At 36.4% G+C, this 22,770-nt stretch overlaps 1 protein-coding gene across 2 annotated transcripts; it reads right to left on the reverse strand.

The window, feature by feature from the left end:
- Positions 1-1,623: 1,623 nt before the first annotated feature.
- LOC149562839 (Cysteine proteinases superfamily protein) lies at positions 1,624-22,383 on the reverse strand. Of its 2 annotated transcripts, none has more exons than XM_089826289.1 (5): positions 21,743-22,383; positions 18,155-18,276; positions 17,176-17,216; positions 2,274-2,372; positions 1,624-2,060 (listed from the first exon to the last, which is right to left on the reverse strand). In XM_089826289.1, the coding sequence occupies exons 1-5, from the start codon at positions 21,879-21,881 to the stop codon at positions 1,892-1,894; spliced, it is 570 nt and encodes a 189-aa protein (XP_089682415.1). In that variant the 5' UTR covers positions 21,882-22,383; the 3' UTR covers positions 1,624-1,891. The 2 variants fall into 2 exon arrangements, with proteins under 2 accessions (XP_089682415.1, XP_089682416.1); XM_089826290.1 differs by having other exon boundaries at positions 21,773-22,050.
- Between the last annotated feature and the right edge of the window lie 387 nt (positions 22,384-22,770).

Here is a 22,770-nt window from a genome sequence, read left to right on the forward strand (position 1 = left end):
TGTTGATTTTCAATTACAAATTCTTACGAGATGCATTGATCAGATTGGGCTAATGAAGCTTATAACTGCAAAACTAAAAGTAAATTGATTGCAACAACCTACAAGCATATTTAGTGCTTGTGTGCATGCCATGAAAAATGCACTCGTGGATAGGAATAAAAATGGTTGGATAGAAAAGATGATTAATAATGCTATAGACATACAATCACTAGAAGAGGATAATTGAGTTATATGAGATTACAACTACTATTTAAGACCTTAATGTGGTGTTGATGACCTACCTCTAAACTAGAGCAAGAGAGGACGGTGGAAAAAGTTAACAGTGACACTTTTTGGGGTAATGTAAGATAATTTAATGCCATCTTCAAAGTTTTTAGATATGGAAATGATAATACACCTAGTTTTAGATAGGTGGATTAATGCATTACTGGTATGCTTAGCCCAATGAAGGCCATTGTATAAGAAAATGACCCTACATTGTAGTTCTATAATGGATATATTTAGCCAATCATTCATTGCCAATGGAAGAAAAACACTTCTTGGACATTGTTACCAATATACAATCTAAAATGGTAAGTGCAAAGGCCTAGCAAACTTACCCCTATATCAGATGTTAAAGTGAAGATGCAGTTCATGAATACCATTGAATAGATGTATGATTTTACACAGGCTAGCACGATTCATACCAAAGTAGAAAAAATTATAATTAAAAGATGTGAAAAAGAGGCCACAGCAACTAGGAAGACGAAGGGCTATGTTGGACAATGCGTGGGCCTAACTGACAGCCACAATAGCAATTCATCTTTCTTATTATTTTGTTACTTAGAGGCATTGGTTTACTTAGAATTTCATCAAAATTTAAGAGGAACCTAACAGCCTCTAAGAGGATGGAGAAGCTTGTAATTGTGCATAATGTCTCATTGACAACAATACACTAATGTACAAAAACAGTCAAACAGTTCAGCAGAATGTAGAGTCAGAAAGTGTGAGCACAAATTGATGATGATGCAACACAAACAAGGACGGTCAATGCTGATTTGGAGAAGCTTGAGAGTCCACTAGTAAAGTGATGAGAAGTTTGAGGCAGATTTTAGGGGTCGATGATTAGAGGTATCGGACCATTGGCCAATGGTATTTCAAAGTTGTGATTCTATTAACATTTCTCTCTTACAATTTAAAGTACTAAATGTATTTGTACTGGGAACCCCCTATCCACAAGATCCTTGGAAGAAAGAATCTTTTGAGAACAAAATGCATTGTCGTGGGGAAAAAGATTGATGATTTTGGGTGTGTATAGGATGTAGAACATCAGTTCAGAAGAAAGTTCAAGCACAAGTTGAATCTCATTTTAGTTTTCTTCCTTTTGTGTATGTGCATTGAGTAACCATACCATTTTTCCTGTGCAAAATGTTCTCTACTCAGAAAAGTTGAGGACATTCTGCATGAACCTCCAAAAATAGTATCCACTTTGTAGTAAGGTGTTGTCTTCAGTTTGGTGCAAAAATTATTAGAACTAAGATGGGAGGAAAAAATAAGTGATTCCCATAATGAATAGGGGTGTGTTTCCTGGAGATTAAAAACAGTTCTATTTCCATGCCACAGTCAAATAAAGAGCAACCAAAGTTTAAATTTGCCAAAGGACTATGCTCCTTAAAAATGCTCAACGTTGTGTATAATTATAACTCCAATGTTCATCCTGACTTTCTGTGGGCCACCAAGAATCAGAATAGAACAGACTCTGCAAGGTGCGTGTAACATTATTACACTTTTGTGGGGTGCATGCACTCTGGTAGAATTCATTTTAGGATAACTACAACAGCTGTGTATAAAATTAATATTGTACTCTCTCATTTTAAAAGAGACTAAATCCTGGCACGCAGCCTTGACAGTTTCACAATTTCCGCTTAGTCCCTTCGTTTGGTACTTGTAAAGCATCATAGTGACCATATCCATGATATAAGACTCTAATAGGATTTTCTTTTCCATATTCCTGACCATACTCTGCGATTGCTATAAGATTGTCAGAGTTTCTCTCATACATATAGACAGTTATTGGCATCCTGCACGTGTAAAAAAGAGAGCTAAATTGATGAGCTCAAAATATCTGTAGTAAAGATCATGACAGAAAAATTACAATTCTCACAAGCCATGTCATTATAACAATTTGCTAATAGCATATAGCTCAAGACAGAAATGCACATCCTAATCGCTTAAAAAATCCTGAAATATAGACAAAAACTACATCAAGCTACAAGCTAAACAAAAAGGCTTACTGGAGGACATGTGAAGCCATAAGTAATTCCGGCTCTCCACCCCAAACATATGGCTTTCTTATCTGCTTCACATAGGTATCAAAGTTTCCCTCCAAGAACCTGCCAGTTAAAAAAGGAAATTTATATGCCAATTGTTAGTGTGTTGAACATAAATGCTTGAAAAGTAGCCCCACGTAACAGACACTATAAGGTATTCCAGAATGAAGCATGGCATGTTACAAAATCACAAATTGTAAAATTCAAGTGTCACAAGCAATATCGGAATAGGTTGGACTTGCCCATCACAAAGCTTAGTTCATTTACTACAGGTTAGCGATGTTAACAATTAATCAGGTTATCGAAAGAACAATGTAGGCAAGTTAAACAACTAAAATAAATGAAAATGCTATAAATTTATAAGCTACCATTGATGTAAACATTCATGGCTTGAAGTGCCATACATGATTAAAAAAAACCAGCAGCAAAATTGTATAACCTGATTTTATCTTGTACAAGTGTCAAGAACATTTGCATATAATGTCAGCCAACGTGCAATCATTAATAAACACCTCTAAAAAGTTGGGAAAGGCAAGCCACTGAAGCAATTGTATAATCACTAAATCAATGTATAAGAAACTGTTGAAAAGTTAGTGCCTAATAAACTTTTCAATCCTGATACCTTGAAATGAAGCAAAATGTAATTTCATCCAAAAGAACAAATAAGTTCATTAACATAATTCTATTTACAAATTAATAAAAGCAAGGCAACGTGTTATCAAAATCAAAACCACCAGATGCATGAGAGTTTTTCTCATTATTGCTGTAGAGTAATGTTGGTAAGGTACTTTTCTATGCCCCAGATAAGGTCGTGATTTAGAAGTTAATTTGGCTCCATATCAAAGAATAGAGCAGTAATAGGAATTGCCTCTTCAAAGAGGGGAAGTATGCCATGAGGAACAAAGCAGTCAGTAGCAGAGAGAGAGAATCCCAGTCAGTCTATAACCTAGTTTTCCAAATTTGTAGTTCGAGATGCTACAGAGCTATCAGATTAACATCACAAGTATTGGAAAATTTTATTGATTGCTGCAAAATAAGTTTGAAGAAACAAACTGATGGGTTAAATTTCTTCAATGTTCTTACTTCCCTTTCACTCTAGCAAAAACATAGTCCAAACTCAGAGACCTTTAAATTTTAAAAGAACTTTGTGAGATAAATCTACCTAGTTTAGATATCTTATATACATCTACCCAAAAGACACTCAGAGATATCAGCATGAGGTGCTTGTTTATTCTCAATAACGATTTTGATATCTCCATATCTCTTATATAGATGTATTCAAAATATCTATGCTAAATTGAATAAACATGATTAAATTTATTATAATTTTATTTAATTTAACAATAAATAATGAAAAGTAATTTCACAAATTTTCTATATCAGACATATTAATAATTAGTTATCCTAATTTATAATATAGAATCAAGATCACTGGGAGATGGGGAGACTTAGAGGTCTCTAATATTGATACTGGTAGTGGTACCGGTATGGCAAATTTTCAAAAATAAGAGACGGGGGTACTTAAAGACGAATTTTTTTTTAATAGTTTAAAGAGGCTAATACTAAATACAAAATATGAAAATAGTAATATTGTAAAACTAAAAGACTAAAGTAAATAATAATAGTAATGTCACGTTAATATAGAGCCAAATATTTCAAAACTCAACATATTGTATCTCATTGGTCTTAATTTTTGCATTAAAAACATTAAAATTGAGGGCTAAAATACGTAAAATTATTTAATATTATAATTTATATTTATATTTTATTAGGAGACTTCGGGGAGACTTCTCTCTTTGGATTAGGAGACTGGGAGACTTTAGAAGACTTCGTCATGAAGTCTCCAATCTTTTTTGAGGTCTCTGGAGATGCGAAAAGTCTCTGAGACACGACTTTTAGGGGGGAGACGGGTCTCCACGTAACCATGTATAGAATTGAAACTTATTTTGAGTCTAATTTCATGACATTTTAAAATATGCAAACCATTCTTCTAGAGATAATATATAATTGGTAGAACAAAATGTTTTTTTGATTTGTAAAAGCAAACTAAGGTGTCTCTGCACAATTTTTAATGTTAGGATTTTGAACTTGACCCAAACCAGGAGTGGCTACAGACAGAGAACCACCTCCCCAAATAAACAAGGCACCCCAGTGCTAAAGACCTATTGACAGGTCAAAACATTAAACATTTTTATTTTCTCATCCCTTAGTCTATGAACGAAGGAGCATATAAAAGGTTCTTTCCGTCTTTGTCTTCTTATCCTTCTTCCCATTCACAACTTGCCAACCATCCTCCACCTTTGCAGCTTCCTCCTGCCAGACTATTGAATCATCAAATGAGGTTTTTGCCTCCCCATCCGAACTACATGAACATCCACCTTGATCCTTTCTTATGCTAACATGGCTGCAACCAGCATCAGTTGCCACCATATTTTTTCCATGTCACCATTCCTCCCAATTGCTCCAAAATAAAAAAATCTCTTCCCCCCTCTTTGGACTATGTACGCAAACTTAGTTAGCACCTTTCTTCCCCATTGAACAGCATTCGGCATTAACACTGTTAATCATCTTTGCCTTAGCCCCTTTTGAGGCACTTCAGCAACCTTGGCAGTCGCCCATGGCCTAAACTCCTCAGAGATCTCTAAATAATTTGGCTGTCGTCCACCCTACTGCTGCTCCTGAATTCAATCTCTGGAAATCCTATATTTTTAAATTTTATCATACCAAGTTAATAGATTTTAATCAAATGGTTGGGCATGCTAATAAGGCATTTGCCATGTGTCACTCGATATCATTTTAAATCTAATCTAAGATATATAGATTTTTACTCAAAAAGGTAACGACAATGGATCACCATTTCTATGCTGTACTACCAACGAGGCTTCGCCATTGATAAATAATAAATATGAAAGGGAGCATATAGCAGTAGCACCGTTATTAAGAAAAAAGTTGAACAATTAAAATCACACTAAGATATTTCTGCTTTTAAGTAAATATATTCAGAGCATCCCTACAAATAGAAAAAGAAATTACTATTTCTTTAAAAATAAGACAAGAAGATTTTTATGCTACTACATAATATCAATTGGTATAAATATTCATATTAGGGAAGAATCGATTAATGTTGGAACATACGAATTTAACCTGTGCGCGCATTTTTGTTGTGGATGCTTCCTTGATGTCCACATTTTTCCTAATTCCCGTGTTTGAGAATGCAAATGTCATGTATCATTGAAACTTGAGAATGCAAAAGACTTTAGGTTTCATGAAAGTGAAAGACCAAAAAAGAATATTAAAAAACTCTAATAAAGACAATACCAACATCACCCAAATGCGTTTTCAACTCGCCTAGAAAGTTTAAAATTAGATCAAATTTGCTTTCCATTCATCTAGAGTCCCGCGTTGTGACTTTGTAGAAAATTACACAAATAAAAATCGACGTGGGACCGAATTCACACTGACTTTGAATGTTGACGAATCGACTTTCAAATCCCTAGCAAATCTAGCAAATATGGTAACTTAGCTAATGAGAGATGGGCTCATATGAACCACTACTCATGAAACATGAGTCAATGAGTTTGACTCAAAAAACTACACAATTAAATCTAGATGCAATATCACAAATTGAAATTAACCAAAAAATGTTTTTGAGACTATATATTAGTGCAAATAAAATAATTTTGAGACTTAGTCTTAATAAATTACATTTCAAACATACCAAGTTCCTTGCTAAAGTGCCCCACTTTAACTCTAGAAAGAGGCTTGGTGAGAATATCTATTGTTTGATCACTTGTGCTAATATATTCTAATTGGATTGCATTCCTTTCAACCATATCTGTCACGTAGTGATAAGGAATCTCTCTGGATTCACTAAGAGCTTGATACAACTTTGATTGTCATAGTGGATAGTGGTAGGTTTCAGGGGCTCACCAAATAGTCCCACAATCAACTTTATAAACCATATTGCTTCTCTAGCTCCCATAGAGGCTGCAATGTATTATGCTTCCGTGTTGCTTTGTGCTACTGAAGACTATTTTTTGCTTATCTAAGAAATCATGGCTGATCCCAAATTGAAGTAACATTCGGGCATGCTCTTTCAATCAATCACACTCACAGACTAATCTGAATCTCAGAATCCATGTAGATCTAGGTCAACTTTCTTATATTTGAGACCATATCCAATAGTACCCTATAGGTACCTCAATATGTGTTTTGCAGCAACAAGGTGTATCTCCCATGGTTCATACATAAACTAACCCAAGGCATTCATTGCATAGCAAATGTAAGGTTGAGTGTTGACCAAGTACATCAAGGATTCGATAATCTGTCTATAAAGAGTAGGATCTGAAAATCTAGATACTATAGCAACAAGGTGTATCTCGCGTGATTCACACATAAACTGACCCAAGGCATTCACTGCATAGCAAATGTAAGGTTGAGTGTTGACCAAGTACATCAGGGATTCAATAATCTATCTATAAAGAGTAAGATCTACAAATTTGGATTTTGATGTTGCCTCTTTTAACTAATGTAAGTTTGTTTCCATGAGTGTGGAAATTGGTCTACAATTTAACATCCCAAATCTTTTCAGAATATCATTAGTGAATTTTCCTTGGTTCAGAAGAATACCATCAGGTTTCTACCAGACTTCCAAACCTAGTAAGTAGTGTAAAATACCTAAGTCCTTCATATTGAATTCTCAAGCCAAGTCCCTTTTTCATTGAGCAATAAGATGATCCTCTCCTGCAGTTAATAGATGATCAACATAAAGGATTAGTATTAGCATGTCACCTTTGATAATTTTAAAATAAAGGTTTGAATCTACAAGATTCTTTGTGAACCCTAAATCCATGAGATAGTTGTCAATCCTTTCGCACCAAGCTCGGGGAGACTGCTTCAGTCCATATAGGGCTTCCTTTAATTTGCACACATGAGATGTTGCATTCTGAATCACAAACCCTTCAGGTTGTTCCAAGTAGACTTCTTCTTTGACAGTCTCGTTTAACAATGCAGTTTTCACATCCATTTGATGTATCTTCCAACCTTTAGCTGCTACAATAGCTACTATTGCTCTAACAAAAGTATATTTGGCAATAGGTGCAAATGTTTCCTCATAATCAATTCCTTCCTTTTGAGAGAACCCTCTAGCAACAAAATGTGCTTTGTGTTTCTCTATACTGTCATCTGCAACATGTTTAATTTTGAAGAGCCATTTAGATGAGACAACAGATTTCTCTGAAGGCCTAGGTACTATGTCCTAGACATCATTGTTCAAAATGGATTGATACTCTGCTGTCATGGCATCTTTCCAAACTTGTTGTTGGAAAGCTTCTATTACACTAGTAGGTTCTGAGTTCATAATTTCGCTCATTTAGGCCACATAAATTCAGAATTTGTTAGGCCTCTTACTTTTTCTAAAAGTGACTTTGGGTGCTGCAAAGATTTCAGCTTCCTCAACAAACTTCTTAGCCCATTGTGGTATTTTCATATTGTTGATGTTTTGATTTTCCTCTTGATGCTCCCTCTGATTCTTAGGATTAGGTTGGATTTCATTTGAGGTTTTTTTGGACACTCCCTCCGAATCTCAGGAGAAGGGTCGTCCTCCATGTTTGAGGGTGAGTTCTAAATTTCTAACTCATTTGAGCACTTTTCCCTTTTGACAGAAATGTTTTCCGCAAATATGACATCTCAGCTCAGTTCTATTTATCTTTGTCCAGGAATGTAAATCCTGTAGGCTTTTGAGGTTTCACTATAGCTTACAAAAATTTGTTTCCTCTTGGACGGTTCTAGTTTTAACCTCTTCTCTCTTTGGGCACATGAATATATAAAGGGCAACCAAATATCCTTAGATGGCTTGTATCAGGTTTTAGGCTGGTAAAAGCCTCGTCAGGGATTTCGTTATTAAGATATGATTGTGGACATCTGTTTTGGATGTAAACAATTGGTCTAGATGCTTTTGCGCAAAATGAGGTGTCTAAGTTTTGGCCATACATCATTGATTTTGCAGCCTCCACAATACTTCTGTCCTTTTGTCTTTTACATCTGAATCTAACCTGTTTTCTTTTAATATCATCATGATTCTTAACTTCCATGTTGCGAACTTGTTAGCACCTTCAAGGCAGTCCTAAAATCTGATTATGTTTGTCATTTTAAAGAACTGAATGTGACTATACTATTGAGGTAAGTAATCTGATTTCTCAAGTTTGATTTTGGATCTCCCTTAACTTGGCTTTGATACCATGTGAATGTAAATCGAACCTATGATTAGACTGATATATATTATGGCTTTTTACAGATTTGATGGATACTAATCTAACCTTTGCTTGCAAGTGATAATCAAAGTAGAAATGATATGGATTAAATCAATACTGAAAACTGCTAGCCAAGATTGAATATAATTCGATTATTGATCTTGAGTCCCGAACTGCAGAGATAGAATCATTTATGGATTTAGATGTTTATCTCTTGAGTCCAATCATCATATATATTTGTCTCAAGAGGCACGAGATGGACGGTTATGACTGTTCATAACATGTATCTTTGAAGAGAAATGAAAGCATGTTAATAATTCTCCAATTGACCCTATGGTTATCGGGCATGTTTAGTTATTGTATGGTTGGAAAATGGAAACAAACCAACCCACACATTAATGAAGGGGAAAGACCAAGATCTATCCGTATGATTACATTTGACTGACACACAAGGAAGTATCAATGCAAAAGGATGAATAACTTGGATTCATTTCTCTCTCACTTCCACCTTAAGAGGGTTTAAGCAAGAAGATAGATAATGTGATGCTCAGATGTAAAGTATGGAAATAGAAAAGGCGAAGATGATATACCTCACAAAATACAAACCTGAAAACAGGCTGCCAAATGATGTTAGAAACTAATGTAATCCAAGATCTTAGCTAAAGACTACACGATGGACAAAGCCTAGAAATAGTTCGACGATCTATCAGAGCCGAACTGGATCATCAAGGGTGACCTCTTCACCATTGAAGCATCAGGGTGATCTAATCGGCCATGATGGAATGAGTGTGACGTTGATTTTGATCTCACAATTTTGAAGAAAGTCGAAAAGGGTATCCAAAACTGCAACCTGATCACCAATCCAAGATCTAAAACCTGCAAAATAAAGGATTTTTTTGTTTGTTGTTGAGGGGGGTTGCCTCAGTGAACCCTAATTTAGGAATTAACCTTGAATTGAAATAAAAGGTATAATGCTAGCAAGTAATAGTGATGGATCTAACATTAAGCAATCTAAATCTATGAATATGCTCTTGAATTTGGAATATAATCATGTATGCAGATATAGTAGCTTTGACTCGACTTCAAAACACTAGGAAGGAAATCAAAGTGAAACCAAAACCTTCATGAATGAATGTGCTTGAAATTTGTCTTATGAATGTAGTTGAATGTAGATCTTGAGAGGATGAATGTAAAAGATGCAACAAAGGATCTTGAATGTTGAAAATGCAATATAAGATCTAACATAAACTCCTTTAATAGCTTGAATGCCTTGAATGATTGTGCTTGAACTTGTAAATGCCTTTGATCATAGAATGTTTGGGATGAGAAATGGAGCAAGTGGAAGGGCTTATAAAGGGTTCGGAACTAACTAACTCCCGCAGGCCAAGCTGCCTAGAAATTAATACCCTGAGACTATCCGGACACGGGACCCAAATAGAGAACCCAAAATAGGGTCCAATCAAGGATGCACTACGTCCCTGATTGGCCCATCAAGGGCGCACTGTGTCCCTAATTAGCTAGGGGCACACTACTTCACTATCAATTAGGGCCCAAAACCTCTGAGATCCCTCTTGAATCCCAAAACAAGTCTGGGACCACATAAATTAGACACAGAGTTTGAGTATAGTCGTTTTAGTACTAAGAGCGGATTCCAAGTGATTAAATGAAGGGAAGGGAGGACTTAGGAGGGTAGGTCCTACCTTGAGCTTAATGCCATGAAAATAGGATCTTTAAAGAGGATCTATTAGGTTTTCCCCCAATTCCACCTAGGCGAAAGGACAAAAAAGGGATATTGAAAGTGTATGGGGATCTGCCAATATTGCACAACATAAGTGTGAAGCACTACAATATTTTTAATAAGCTGTTACTACAAACAAGGAAGGGCATGTGCAAGCAACTAAAACAAGACCTACATCTTCTTTTGTGCCTACAAATGATGCATTTGTCAATGGTATTATGACTAACTACAATGAAAAACACACTCATCAATCTTCCAAACATAATTTTCCTTCAAAACCTTCAAAATAGCCCAAATCTTCCCTGTCTTGAGAATTTCGAAATTCAAAGATAAATGAAAATGAAATGAAGGAATTAAATATTCATATAAACTACAATAGAAGAAGCAACAATAAGGGGTAGGGGTAACAACATTTGAAGTAGTCCTTGAAGGAAGGAATAGATAAAAGAGTCACCAATGCAATGATGAGAAGAGAGTTTCCTAAATATAGAGGATATTTGCCTGCCCCTTACACAAGAAGCTGCCTATATCCTTCAGTTCCATGGTGGGGAATTCGTCCTTCAGATCTCCATCTCTACTTCGATTTGTTGATATTAGGTTTGAAAAATCAAAGAAGAGAGAGAAATATTTTCAGATGTCCCCAACTCTGAAAACTACTTAATTTCTTAGAGGATTTATTATTAAACACAGTGTATTGGATAGGTTGTAGTTCGAGGAAATTTATTGTCACAAATATTGTATAAAATTATGTATGTGCATGCACTCTAAGCTCATGTGCTCCAAGCTTCTTATCATTTCACACTCCCCTTATTACTCTAGCGCTTCAAGTCTCCTTATGTCTCTTACCATCTATTATTACCCCTAATGATGTAGTCACATCTTGGGTTTGCTTGGTGGCTACTTTGGAGTTCATAGGAGGAGGCTCAGTAGTTGCTTTGGAAGGTGCTTGGACTAGTACTCGGTTGAAGGAGCAGTGCTAAGTTACCGAAGGGAGCTTGCCATTCACTATGGAGCTCGACATATACTGTGGTGCTCGACATGCATCGGAAACTCAGCATATACTGTGGTGCTCGACATGTATAATTTGCTCGGCAACGCTTGGGAGTCTATTGACACTTGGCAGTGTGTTGGTGCCGATTTGAGTTCTTGTGGATTTCCTTGGCCGATTTGGTGTATTTAATGCATGTAGCATGTGATCGTGATGTTGGTCGATCTGGGAGTTTGTATGGACCTATGTGTAGTCTTGGTTATCACTCCTATGTACATTTAATCAGTGTTGTAAACTTCGGGCTTGTCCTAAGTATTTTGTGTGGTTATCGTGTGTTAACTATGGGTTAACGCGAGGGTTAACATTGTATATTTAATGTTTGTTGTGAGCTGAATTGTGGCTTAAAGATGCATTTAATGCAAGGGATTTATTTAATTTGTAATTGCTACGCCGACTTGTGGCTTAGTTGGGTATAAGTAGGGGGTCTTGTGGAGTCTTTAGGCATTTCATTTGGAGTGATTCATTGTTAAGAGGGAGCGGACCCTGAGTTCAACATGGAGTACAGAGCGTCAAATGTGAGGCACTTTACAACAGGATTGTAGTAGAGTTTTGAATTTGTGAGAAGGGCTAGTGACTACAGTTTTAGAAACAAGGAGGTTGCATGGTGGTTTGCGAGCACAAGTTGAGATCTTGAAGGTTTCTACCAGAGTGTTGTTGTGTTACAGATCTAGACTAGCTAGGATTAGTGTTGTGAGTTGGATCTTGTGGGATCTTGCAGAACTATTTTGTAATTGCTTTTATATTTGGCCCTAACCCGAAAGGCCTTACAGTCAGGCATATTGCATGTAAACACTTATATTTATGAATAAAGTATTGTGATTTGGTATCAGATCTTGCTTTGTTGTTGTGTTTCCATTGTGTGGCTATTTGTTGGGGGTTTGGACATCTCCTTTGGGGATTCTCCTACCTTGCACTACAGCAGGTGGTTCAAAGAGAAGGTTGTTCCTAAGCGTGTAGATAGATCGCCGAAGTTGAGGCAGTTTGCACAAGGAATTGGGTTGAGAGAAGTTGATCTGAGAAGATCTTGATCTAGTGGTGGATTGTTCTTTTTGGAGTCCTCGATGGATGCGAAGATGGAAGGTTGATCTTGTTGAGGCATGATTGCAGAGAGTTTGTGTATTGCAGATCTGTGTTCCCAGACACGTTATTTGGTTCCTGATTGTTCATGCAAGGTGGTAGGTTGCAATTTGACTTGCAAACAATTCGGGTTGTCACAAGGAGCATGGGAAAGATTTGTTGTAGAGCGTTTGTGAAGATCTTGGGTCATGGCTCCAAGAGGATTGGACCCTAGGATGATTGTGAATCTTCATAATGTGGTGGAAAGGAGGTTTTCTGAGTTGTCTGCTTGTTTTGAAGCTAGATTGGCTGATCGAGCTAAGGAGGTGTGTGCTCAATTTGACGCTAGTTTGGCTTATCGAGTTAAGGACAGGATAAGGAAGGCATTCTGTAGATGTTTGTGGAGTTGGAGTCTACCGATCCAGAAGAGATTTGTCTGGCCGGTTAAGAGACTTGGTCATGAGGGAAGATGGCATAGCAAGGTCGAGGTGGAAGAGGTTGGTTTTGTTGATCAGTTTGTGGAGTCTAATACAGAACCTATAGAGCAACTTGAGGTTGTTGTTGAGGATATTCCTAACCTTGTTGATGCTAGGATGGAGATTGGTTTTCATGATCAATCAGTTGGGTTTGACATGGAGATTGCAAAGCACTTGGTCGTGGATGATCTAGTTGTTGTTGGTGGTAAGTTCTGTGTTGCAGAGCATCTTGTTGTGAGTAATGAGATTGTTGGTGTTGTGAGTTTGGAATGTGTTGATGGAGATTTAAACATTGTTGTGGATATGGAGTCTGTTATTGCTGGTGTGGATTCATTAGTTGTTGATGTGGATGAGGGTTTGTTGATGAAGCATTATGTTCAGTTTCATCCTGGGAGTGAGCATGTTGATTGGATGGTTGAGATTCTAGTGTTTGACAAAATGATGCAGATGTGGATGATTTGCACATTGGTTTTCTTGTCCATGTTGGAGTGGAAGCCTTTGGTGAAGATGAAGATGGTTGTTGATCTTTCTTTGGGCATCAAAGTGCGGGACACACTTTTCTATTTACCTAGAGAGTCTAATGCAAGAACATCTTGGGTTTGCTTGGTGGCTACTTTGGAGTTCATAGGAGGAGGCTCAGTAGTTGCTTTGGAGGGTGCTTGGACTAATACTCCATCGAAGGAGTGGTGCTTGGTCATTGAAGGGAGCTCAACATTCATTATGGAGCTCAAAATATACTGTGGTGCTCAACATGCACTGGAAACTCGGCATATATTGTGGTGCTCGGCATGTACTGGGTGCTCAACATGTATAATTTACTCGGCAACGCTTGGGAGTTTGTTGACACTTGGCAATGTGTTGGTGCCGATTGGAGTTCTTGTGGATTTCCTTGGCCGATTTGGTGTATTTAATGCATGTAGCATGTGATCGTGACGTGGATCGATTTGGGAGTTTGTATGGACCTATGTGTGGTCTTGGTTATCTCTCCTATGTGCATATAATCAATGTTGCAAACTTCGAGCTTGTCCTAAGTATTTTATGTGGTTATCGTGTGTTAACTATGGGTTAATGCAACGGTTAACATTTTATATTTAATGTTTGTTGTGAGCTGACTTGTGGCTTAAATATGCATTTAATGCAAGGGGTTTATTTAATTTGTAATTGCTAGGCCGACTTGTGTCTTAGTTGGGTATAAGTAGGGGGTCTTGTGGAGTCTTTAGGCATTTCATTTGATGGAGTGAGTCATTTTTAAGAGGGAGCGGATCTTGAGTTCAGCGTGGAGTAGTTGAAGGGTGAGTTCTCCCGAGTCTATGGACAGAGCGTCAAATGTGAGGCAATTTACAGCAAGATTGTGGTAGAGTTGCGCGTTTGTGAGAAGGGCTAGTGACTGCAGTTTACAAACAAAGAGGTTGCTTGGTGGTTTGCGAGCACAAGTTGAGATCTTGAGGGTTTCGACCAGAGTGTTGTTGTGTTACAGATTTGGACTAGCTGGGATTAGTGTTGTGAGTTGGATCTTGTGGGATCTTGCAGAACTATTTTGTAATTGATAAGTAGGAGATAATTTCCACAGCTAGTCAAATTGTGATATGAATATCAGGATTTAACTGTGTGATTTTGAGTCAAACTCGATGACCCATGTTTCATGAGTAGTGATTCAACATGAATCCATCTCTCATGAGAATAAATGGAACACTTAGCACTCATTGGATCTAGGTGATGCTCACAGGGGTGAAGCACCGGGACTTCCCGGGAGGTCACCCATCCCAGTACTACTCCAGCCTGAGCGCGCTTAACTACAGAGTTTCCTCCATAGTTAAACCCAAAGCTTGCAACCCCATTTGACCCTACATACATTTGTAATTGCTTTTATATTTGACCCTAACTCGGAAGGCCTTACAGTCGGGCATATTGCATGTAAACACTTATATTTATGAATAAAGTATTGTGATTTGGTATCAGATCTTGCTTTGTTGTTGTGTTTCTGCTATGTGGTTATTTGTTGGGGGTTTGGACATCTCCTTTGGGGATTCTCCTACCTTGCACTACATCACCTAATCTTTCCAACTCTCCTTATCACTCTATAATACAACCCTTATCATTCCAACAACTCCCTATTTCCCACATATCTTATCTTACCTCTCCTTACTATTAGGAAAAAATAGAACAGCAGATTTAAAACAAAGAAAGAAAGAATTTACAACTCATTATTCTTGAATAATAGATGCATATTTATACAACAGATTGACCCACCAACATTCCTAAATGACTGCTAATTAGATTGACAACAAACTATTTCGTGATTGACAACACACACATAAACTTGACAACTAACTGGAACTTATGAACACCTAACTCAACACATCTACAACTAGTCATTGTTTACAACTCAAACTCTATGACTCACCCCTGAACTAAACTTATGTTGCCAGCAACTCAAATAAGGTTTGTCACTTGTGCAACAATCATTTATTTACTACTGTTGGAACATTAACTCCAACACTTGCACCTTATCTCTCCAAGAGACCCCACTAATTTTTGTAATCTTCATTACAATTAAATCTACCCTTATCTTATATCCTAGTTTAATCAATTCTATATTTTTCTAAATAGTGTGAGGCAGGCTTTATACAATATATTTGTTTGTGATAATTTGGTAGTTATCCAACAAAATTATTAAAATTATTAACAATGCCATTATAAGATCGTTATTATTTACCATCAAATTTAGAATAAAAGACCATTTTAAATTTTACACTTATAATATATATAATCAAAATAATTATTTTTTTTATAAATATTATGACCCTATAATTATAGTTATTAACATTCTAATAATATATATCTTTTAGTAAATGATTATGTAAATAATACCACTTAACATTGTAACTATCCATTTGTATAGTTATATTTCCCCTATTTAATAAGTAAATCAAACCACATGTTTCTTAAAAAGTCTCTTCTTGTTTTGTTACAACTGTCACCTACTAACTACTTAGCTCTTTTAATTCCTTATAAATGTTGTCAGACTCTCTGTTACAGAGGGAAATTGTGATTAACGATCAAGAATGTGTACATATATATTTTTATACAAATTTCTTGAAATTGCCGAGTCAATGTTGTGCTGGCAGATGTGCCAGCCATTCCTTCTTAATAGCATTTAAGCCACGTCTGTGTGTCCTCTGGCTGCTCTTTCTTCCACTCTCCTGATTTATAACTCAGAATTCCAGCGACTGATTTGACTGTTGCACTGTATATTTGAACAGTGTCTCACAATGTTTATATAATATAAACATCATATAATTAAAATACATGGATGAGTCTGCGAAAGCTACAATGGTCAAATTTTGAACTTTCTGGAGTCTTAATGGAAGGGACGATGTTTGTTGAGGATGTCTAACTACGAGTAGGGGAGACAGTGAGGGAGTGAAGGCACAGGCTGCACTTCAGCAGATGCCAAATTTGGGTCAAACAGAGGTTGCTCTGATTGATTGCCATGGGAAGAATTTAAATGTGGGTGTTGGGCGTTTGATTCACCCGTTGTCGCAGGTCTCACGTTGCACAGGAATATTGAGAATGTTGTCATGTATTGGGGTAGGAGGCACACTGTTTACGTGCCTCCATTCACACTTGGGTGGGGAGATTGATGGTGACAGCTACCAACCCACGCTTCCCTTAAAATAATAATATCTGAACAGGTAATAATTTGAATGGCAAAGATGATTTCAATGGTCATCCACCCTTATCCAGCACTATCAACTGTTCATCCTCCAAATGGGATCGGGCATTTCATATAAGGAAAGGCCTACGGTGTTAATTATTAGAGGCTGTTGAGATGTAGACCAAGCAGGCCAAAACAAGTCCTTTCTGGCTGATTTCACCAGAATCTGATCCAAAATTTTATTAAATTGCTGGGTTTTTTATGAGTTTAAGTCCTAGCCAAAAATCAGCCTGCTGAGTCTGGTAACTATGGAATGAAGTATAAACAATCAGTATAATATCCTCAAGGAACATTAACAGAATGACCATGTCAAACTGTTGTATAGTTGCTTCTACTTTATGTGGAGTCAAATCTTAATATAGGCAGTTATATCACTACAGATAAAATAACATTGATGAACTTGCTACTCTCTTATTTGAAGATATCATATACAAAGTACAAGAAAATTGAAATGAATTTGTGGCAACGGCAACTATAATATCAAATAAAATTTGTTAAAGCACAGAAACAAATATAACTGAACCCTAACTAGATTATTCCCGAAAACTCTTTTCATCAGTAAACAGTCAAATAACTCACCATTCTGTTTCCTTGCGCCTCTTTATAAATTCATCTGCAACCTGTCATCAAACATAATATGAAAATAAGCATAATGTAGCAGTTGATTTGGCTAAATCTTAAATAAAATCTAGAGGAACAAACTTTCTTTCAACAAGAAATGAAGTTGTACGTACACAAGTCAAAGCTAACATTTAATTCTGCAATAATACTGCAAGAATAGACTTTCTGGCCTCAAAATGAAGTGGAAACTAAAAATGGGGAGAGTCTGAAGTGCCTTTCTCCCCTATTAGGTTGAAAGAATAAGTGACTGCTCATATATTTTGCATGATTATGTATATCTTCTATAAATAAGCATTTGGTGCACCTTATAGAACTTTAAATATAAAGATACACAAGTTGTTAATTTGCAAAATTCATCTGCTACCATGAAACGGGAAGATACTTCTAAATGCTCCTGGAATAATATTCCTGGAGCATACATACATGATGAATAGCGTAGAAGCTTCTGGATCAGAATGTGTGCAAGTCCAAGGACAAGAAAGACCAATTTTTTATTCAGTTTTTTGTTTTCATGTCTTTCTTCTCCTTGGACTGTGTGTTCTTCCCTTCCCTCTCCTTTCTTTTATTTGGACTCAAGGTCTGTAACTTCTCAGTTTCTCTCCCTGATCTCTCTTGCATCCTGACAATGGATCGCGGAGTGTGATCCAACACATTGGTGTAAAAACTTGCACACATTCTGATCCAAAAGCTTCTGCACTATACATATAGATTGTGGAAATCTTATAGCATTTAATCACGATGAAAGCAAAATCCACATGAGGGTATCCAAAATTCAACCATTTAGGTTCCTGAAAATGCTTCATCTTTTCTTAAAGGATAGTTACTAAGTGTACTATTAACTTCAATTGCTTGAATGCTAGATGCCTAAATGTGAAGTCCTGCAAAGGTAAGATGTTCCTTGACCCAAAATGCTAGGAAAACAGTTTAGAATTCATACTTTACTCCGCAATTCATCAGCTAGCTCTCTCTCAATGTTCTCATTTGGAGAAGGTTCTCCCTTTCTTAAGCAGGCACCATGAGAAACTGCCCGAAACAAACATCTACCATCACCTGGTATGCCTGTATGAATCAGAAATGGAAAGAGTGTCACTATTTGATATAAATTTTAATATTTTCCTTGTCTGACAGCACACTTCATCTGCATAAAAAGATTTTTAGTTCATGTAAGACTTAAGTCAACTTGCACAAAAGGACTGATCCTCGAAACATGAAACATTTAAGCACACAATAATTAATAGTGACAAAGCCATAATAAATAATGATGAGATCAAAAATTGAGATATTTAAGAGTAAATAACAGTCACTGTAAAACAGAAGCCATCCTTTGTTTCTAGTTAGGGTGGATTTTTCGGCTTTCCAGGATGAATAGAATTTGAAGAGGGAGGTTAAGGTCGCAGGACTTGCATTTTCCCAGATAACTTTTACAAACACATGGTGGTGAGAGCACAAGATTCACCCTCACTGAGAAGGTTTGAAACTCAAGGAGGTTGCAGGAAAGCAAAGGCATGATCGTGTATAAAAGAATAAAATTATAAAAACATATGCAAACAATCCTTGAAGATAAATTTGTTTGAATGAAAATGAGGATCAAGAAGAACAACTAATATCCTATATGGTAGGAACCTGATATGCATTTTCCTTAGGGCATAAATTACTAATGAGGATACTTGTGTATCGAGAAAAAATGGAATATTTATGAAGAATACAAGATTATTGTTTGTCCAAGATGACACTTTATTGCAGTATTCACTAATATATCTGATCATGGTAGAGTCCTTAGGGGAGGACCATACTCCTTCTGAAACAGCCCTCTACATTAAACATTTGCATTTGGGTTCAAACCAACAAAGGAAATGCCTTAACTTATGTTTTTGATACTATTGGAAGTTCCATAAAAAAATTGCGGAGATCTCTAAAATCAAAGGAAAGGCCTTCAATTATGTTTCTGATACTACCATAAATTCCATAGGAAAATTGAATTGTAGAGAGATTTAAACCATTTCATGGAAAGGGGCTAACAAACTATGCTAGGTAATTACTAGATCTTTCTACACCACTTCCAAAAAGTATTGACTTAAACATAGGGGGAATATATTGGGCATGCATTGCAGACAACAAATGCAATCGACAATGCACACTCAATAAGAAAAAGCCCTTTGGCCCAGCAACTCACATGCCCACAGAAATCCATCAGAGATTCCCAGATTGAAATGAGGGCTTATCAGGCCAAAAATGAGGTATTTGTAGGTAAATACCAGGAGGGGAATGAGATAAGAACAACCAAGATAAAGAAATAGAAAAGACAGAATGTCCACCAGAAACTCAATTGTATTGAAAAACATAACTGGTTAGAAAAATGAAGCTATACTAGATAGATGCTTGTGGCTTAAAGAAAATTTGGACGTCATTGATGAAAATTGTGTTGATGGAAATAGATCAAGAACATATCAAATGATCCAGGTAACCAAGAATATGCGGTACCAGATAGAAAGGTGCAATCTGTAGCAAATAATGTTGAGATCTGGAAAGAAAGGGGATCCACTATTTATCTTGAGTATTCATGAATACACAAGTCAGGACTTCAGAGATTTGACTTTCAAGCAAATGAAGGAAACAACTAGTCAAAGAATAGACAGAAATCCCAAAAAAAGCATAAGGGAGGAAGACACAATATTAATGAAAAAATTCAAATGGAAAATAGGATTGCGGATAGCAATCTCAGTCCTGACTAGAAGATATTCCTTGATTGAGCAAAAACCTCCATCAAGTTCAAATATAATTGAAAAGGAGTTTGTGTATTGTATTATACAAGGTTACTAGGAGATGGGGGGGTACTTGGAGACTTCGAAGACTGGTACCGGTACGTCAAATTTTCAAAAAAAGGAGACGAGGGTACTTGGAGACGTCAATGTTTGTTTCTTATAATTTAAATTTCATAATCTCTAGAAAATAACATGGCGTGGAGTTTTGAGAGAAAGAACAGAAAATAATATTAAGTTTAAATAAACAAATGTAAAATGACATTGTGTCAGATTTTAAAACTCACACTACATATTTCAATGTTTCATATTAGATTATCATTACATATTGAAATCCAAAAATATTGATAGTTAAATGGCAAATGCTGATACACAAACAGAAAAACAGAAATCAGAAATCAATTTTCATTTTTGACTTTTTTCAATGTGGAGAGGTTGATTTTTCAATAGGAGACTGCAGGAGATGCCAGGAGACATCATTGCCCAAACCTTAATTACCCACTAAGTCTCCGGAGATGTTTCCGAGATGGGAGACGAGTACTGGTACCTGAGACGCATCCCAGGGGTCTGGAGACGGGTCTCCTCGTAACACTGGTATTATATTATATTTCATGTATTTGAACAGTGATAATGGGGCTCAGAATAGTCTTAACATTTGTCATGGAGCCCTGTGTGGTGTAACTATACACGATGCATAAGGTAGCTGATTTGATCAAGAAACTGATCATTAGGATCTAGGCAAACTTACGAAGGAAAATCCAAATATAAATTTGCTCAAGGAAAAAAGATTAAGTAGATTCAATAGAGTCTCTATGAACCTGTTGCAAAGGAAAAGATTGTGATGTGATTAATTATCTATGCAACCTTCTATAATGTATTTGCTTATGCCTACTACAGAAATCCAACTTGAGAATTGTATATGTAAATATAATTAGAGAAAACTCTGCATCCCAATGGAGTTTAGTAATCAGTCCCTCCATACTGAAGCTGCCCATGTCATGTAATTTTTTTTGATTTTAATATTAAAGATTTTCCCCCCACCCCAAATTTTCCAACAAGATATACTTCAAAGTTACCCCAAGTTTTCTGGACAGGGATGGCCGGCGGCGGGGAGAGGGGGGGTGTTGGGTTTGCAGGATGCCAGGACGCCAAGACACATGATTTCAAAGCCTAGCTAAAGAGGACTTATCTTGCATGGGAGGTGCACCAGTCAACAGAAAACAGGATATCGCTATGACCCAGGATTACACATTATCACAGGAAAAGTTGCCTCAGCCTAAGCCCAGTAGTCTCAACTCTGTACATTCGGCAAACAGGTTGCCCTATCCAATTGAACTTGGCATGTTAATGCACGTGAATAATCATTCTATCAAACCATAAAGATATGGTAATCAGACCAATTTTATGAATAAAATATTTTCTGGTCAACCGAACGGATAAAAGGGTAGAAATCCCCAAACTATTTCATGTGATAGAAATTGCCCAAAACAACCAAAAATACTAAACTCAGATATCTAATGAGTTTCAGTCCGCCAACACAATATTCAGTTAATACCACACCAAACATTCAATCCCATCCAGACAAATCAAAACGACCTTCATTTAAAACTCCTTAGATACTTAAACAATTCAGTATCAATAAATTTAGCCATACCACCAATTGACCAAATACATATACCAACAACATTTAATCAGAACATAATAAAGAATCCATTTTCCTTCAATTCAAAACATTTTGCGGGGAGAAATGTTCGGCAATGACATACGAATAGTATGGAATTGAATTAAGCCTTTACCCATTGACCCATTTGCCATCAGCGGCTGCTCTCTACAGCCCACCCTAAAACATGGAGCACCAGGAATACCAGTCTTATATTTTTCTACCAAATCTACCAAAAAACACATATGCCTTTAAGTCATTCGACAATGAGTTTTTACACCCTTCGTGGACGGCTATCTATCCATCCTAGTGCTTTGCTGAAAGAACAGATAAAGTTTCTTTCGAAATATGCTTTGCAGAGTTCCAGTAGGCATCAAATTCTCCGAATAATAAAAAGTACTGACTCAAGTGCTTAAAGAATCGAATACCTTCTTACCAAAGGAATATCAATTTCCGGAAATTTCAATCGCAATTTTCCTCCTTACCTGTTTCCCTGATTGCTTCATTCGTTTTGTTTTACATGATCATTTTTGTTCCTATTTAGTCATCCTGCTCTGTAGCAGAGGGAAAAACTTTGACTGCAAGGATTATATATGCATTGTCGTGCAAGGCATAATTCCTCGCTTTGGACACGAGATCATGATTTCTATAAAGAAAAATATTTAAATCGGCTTTACCCTGTGTCAACTGAATTGAACTTCACAGTTCCTGCGGTCTGCCAGAGTCGCGACTCAGGAATTCTTACCTAACTTTTTTATTAGTTAATCAATTATATAGAATTTAAAATTATAAATTATAAATTATTTAAATTAATTTCTTATTCAAATATTATAAAAATATATTTATCCTTTCTATTCATTAATTTAAATTTTCTATATGATGCAATATAAAGTTAATGATTCAATAAGGGATGTTGACTTGATAGCTTACAATATTCAATGAAAATAAAGTAGATTGCAAACAAAGAGAGACATTATTTGAAACCTCCACAATATTTATTAGTTCCTCTCCTAGGGAGGAAATTATAGCATTTGATGCACTTCAACTTTTTAATTTGTTGGTTCAATTATTTGTTTGTTCAATAGAGAAAATGCTTTGATACCATATGGAATGCTATCATTGAACCCAAGATTG

The sequence above is a fragment of the Cupressus sempervirens genome, chromosome 4, assembly GCF_028749045.1.
Source record: "Cupressus sempervirens isolate cs-2001-9-10 chromosome 4, ASM2874904v1, whole genome shotgun sequence".
Taxonomy (NCBI): Eukaryota; Viridiplantae; Streptophyta; class Pinopsida; order Cupressales; family Cupressaceae; genus Cupressus; species Cupressus sempervirens.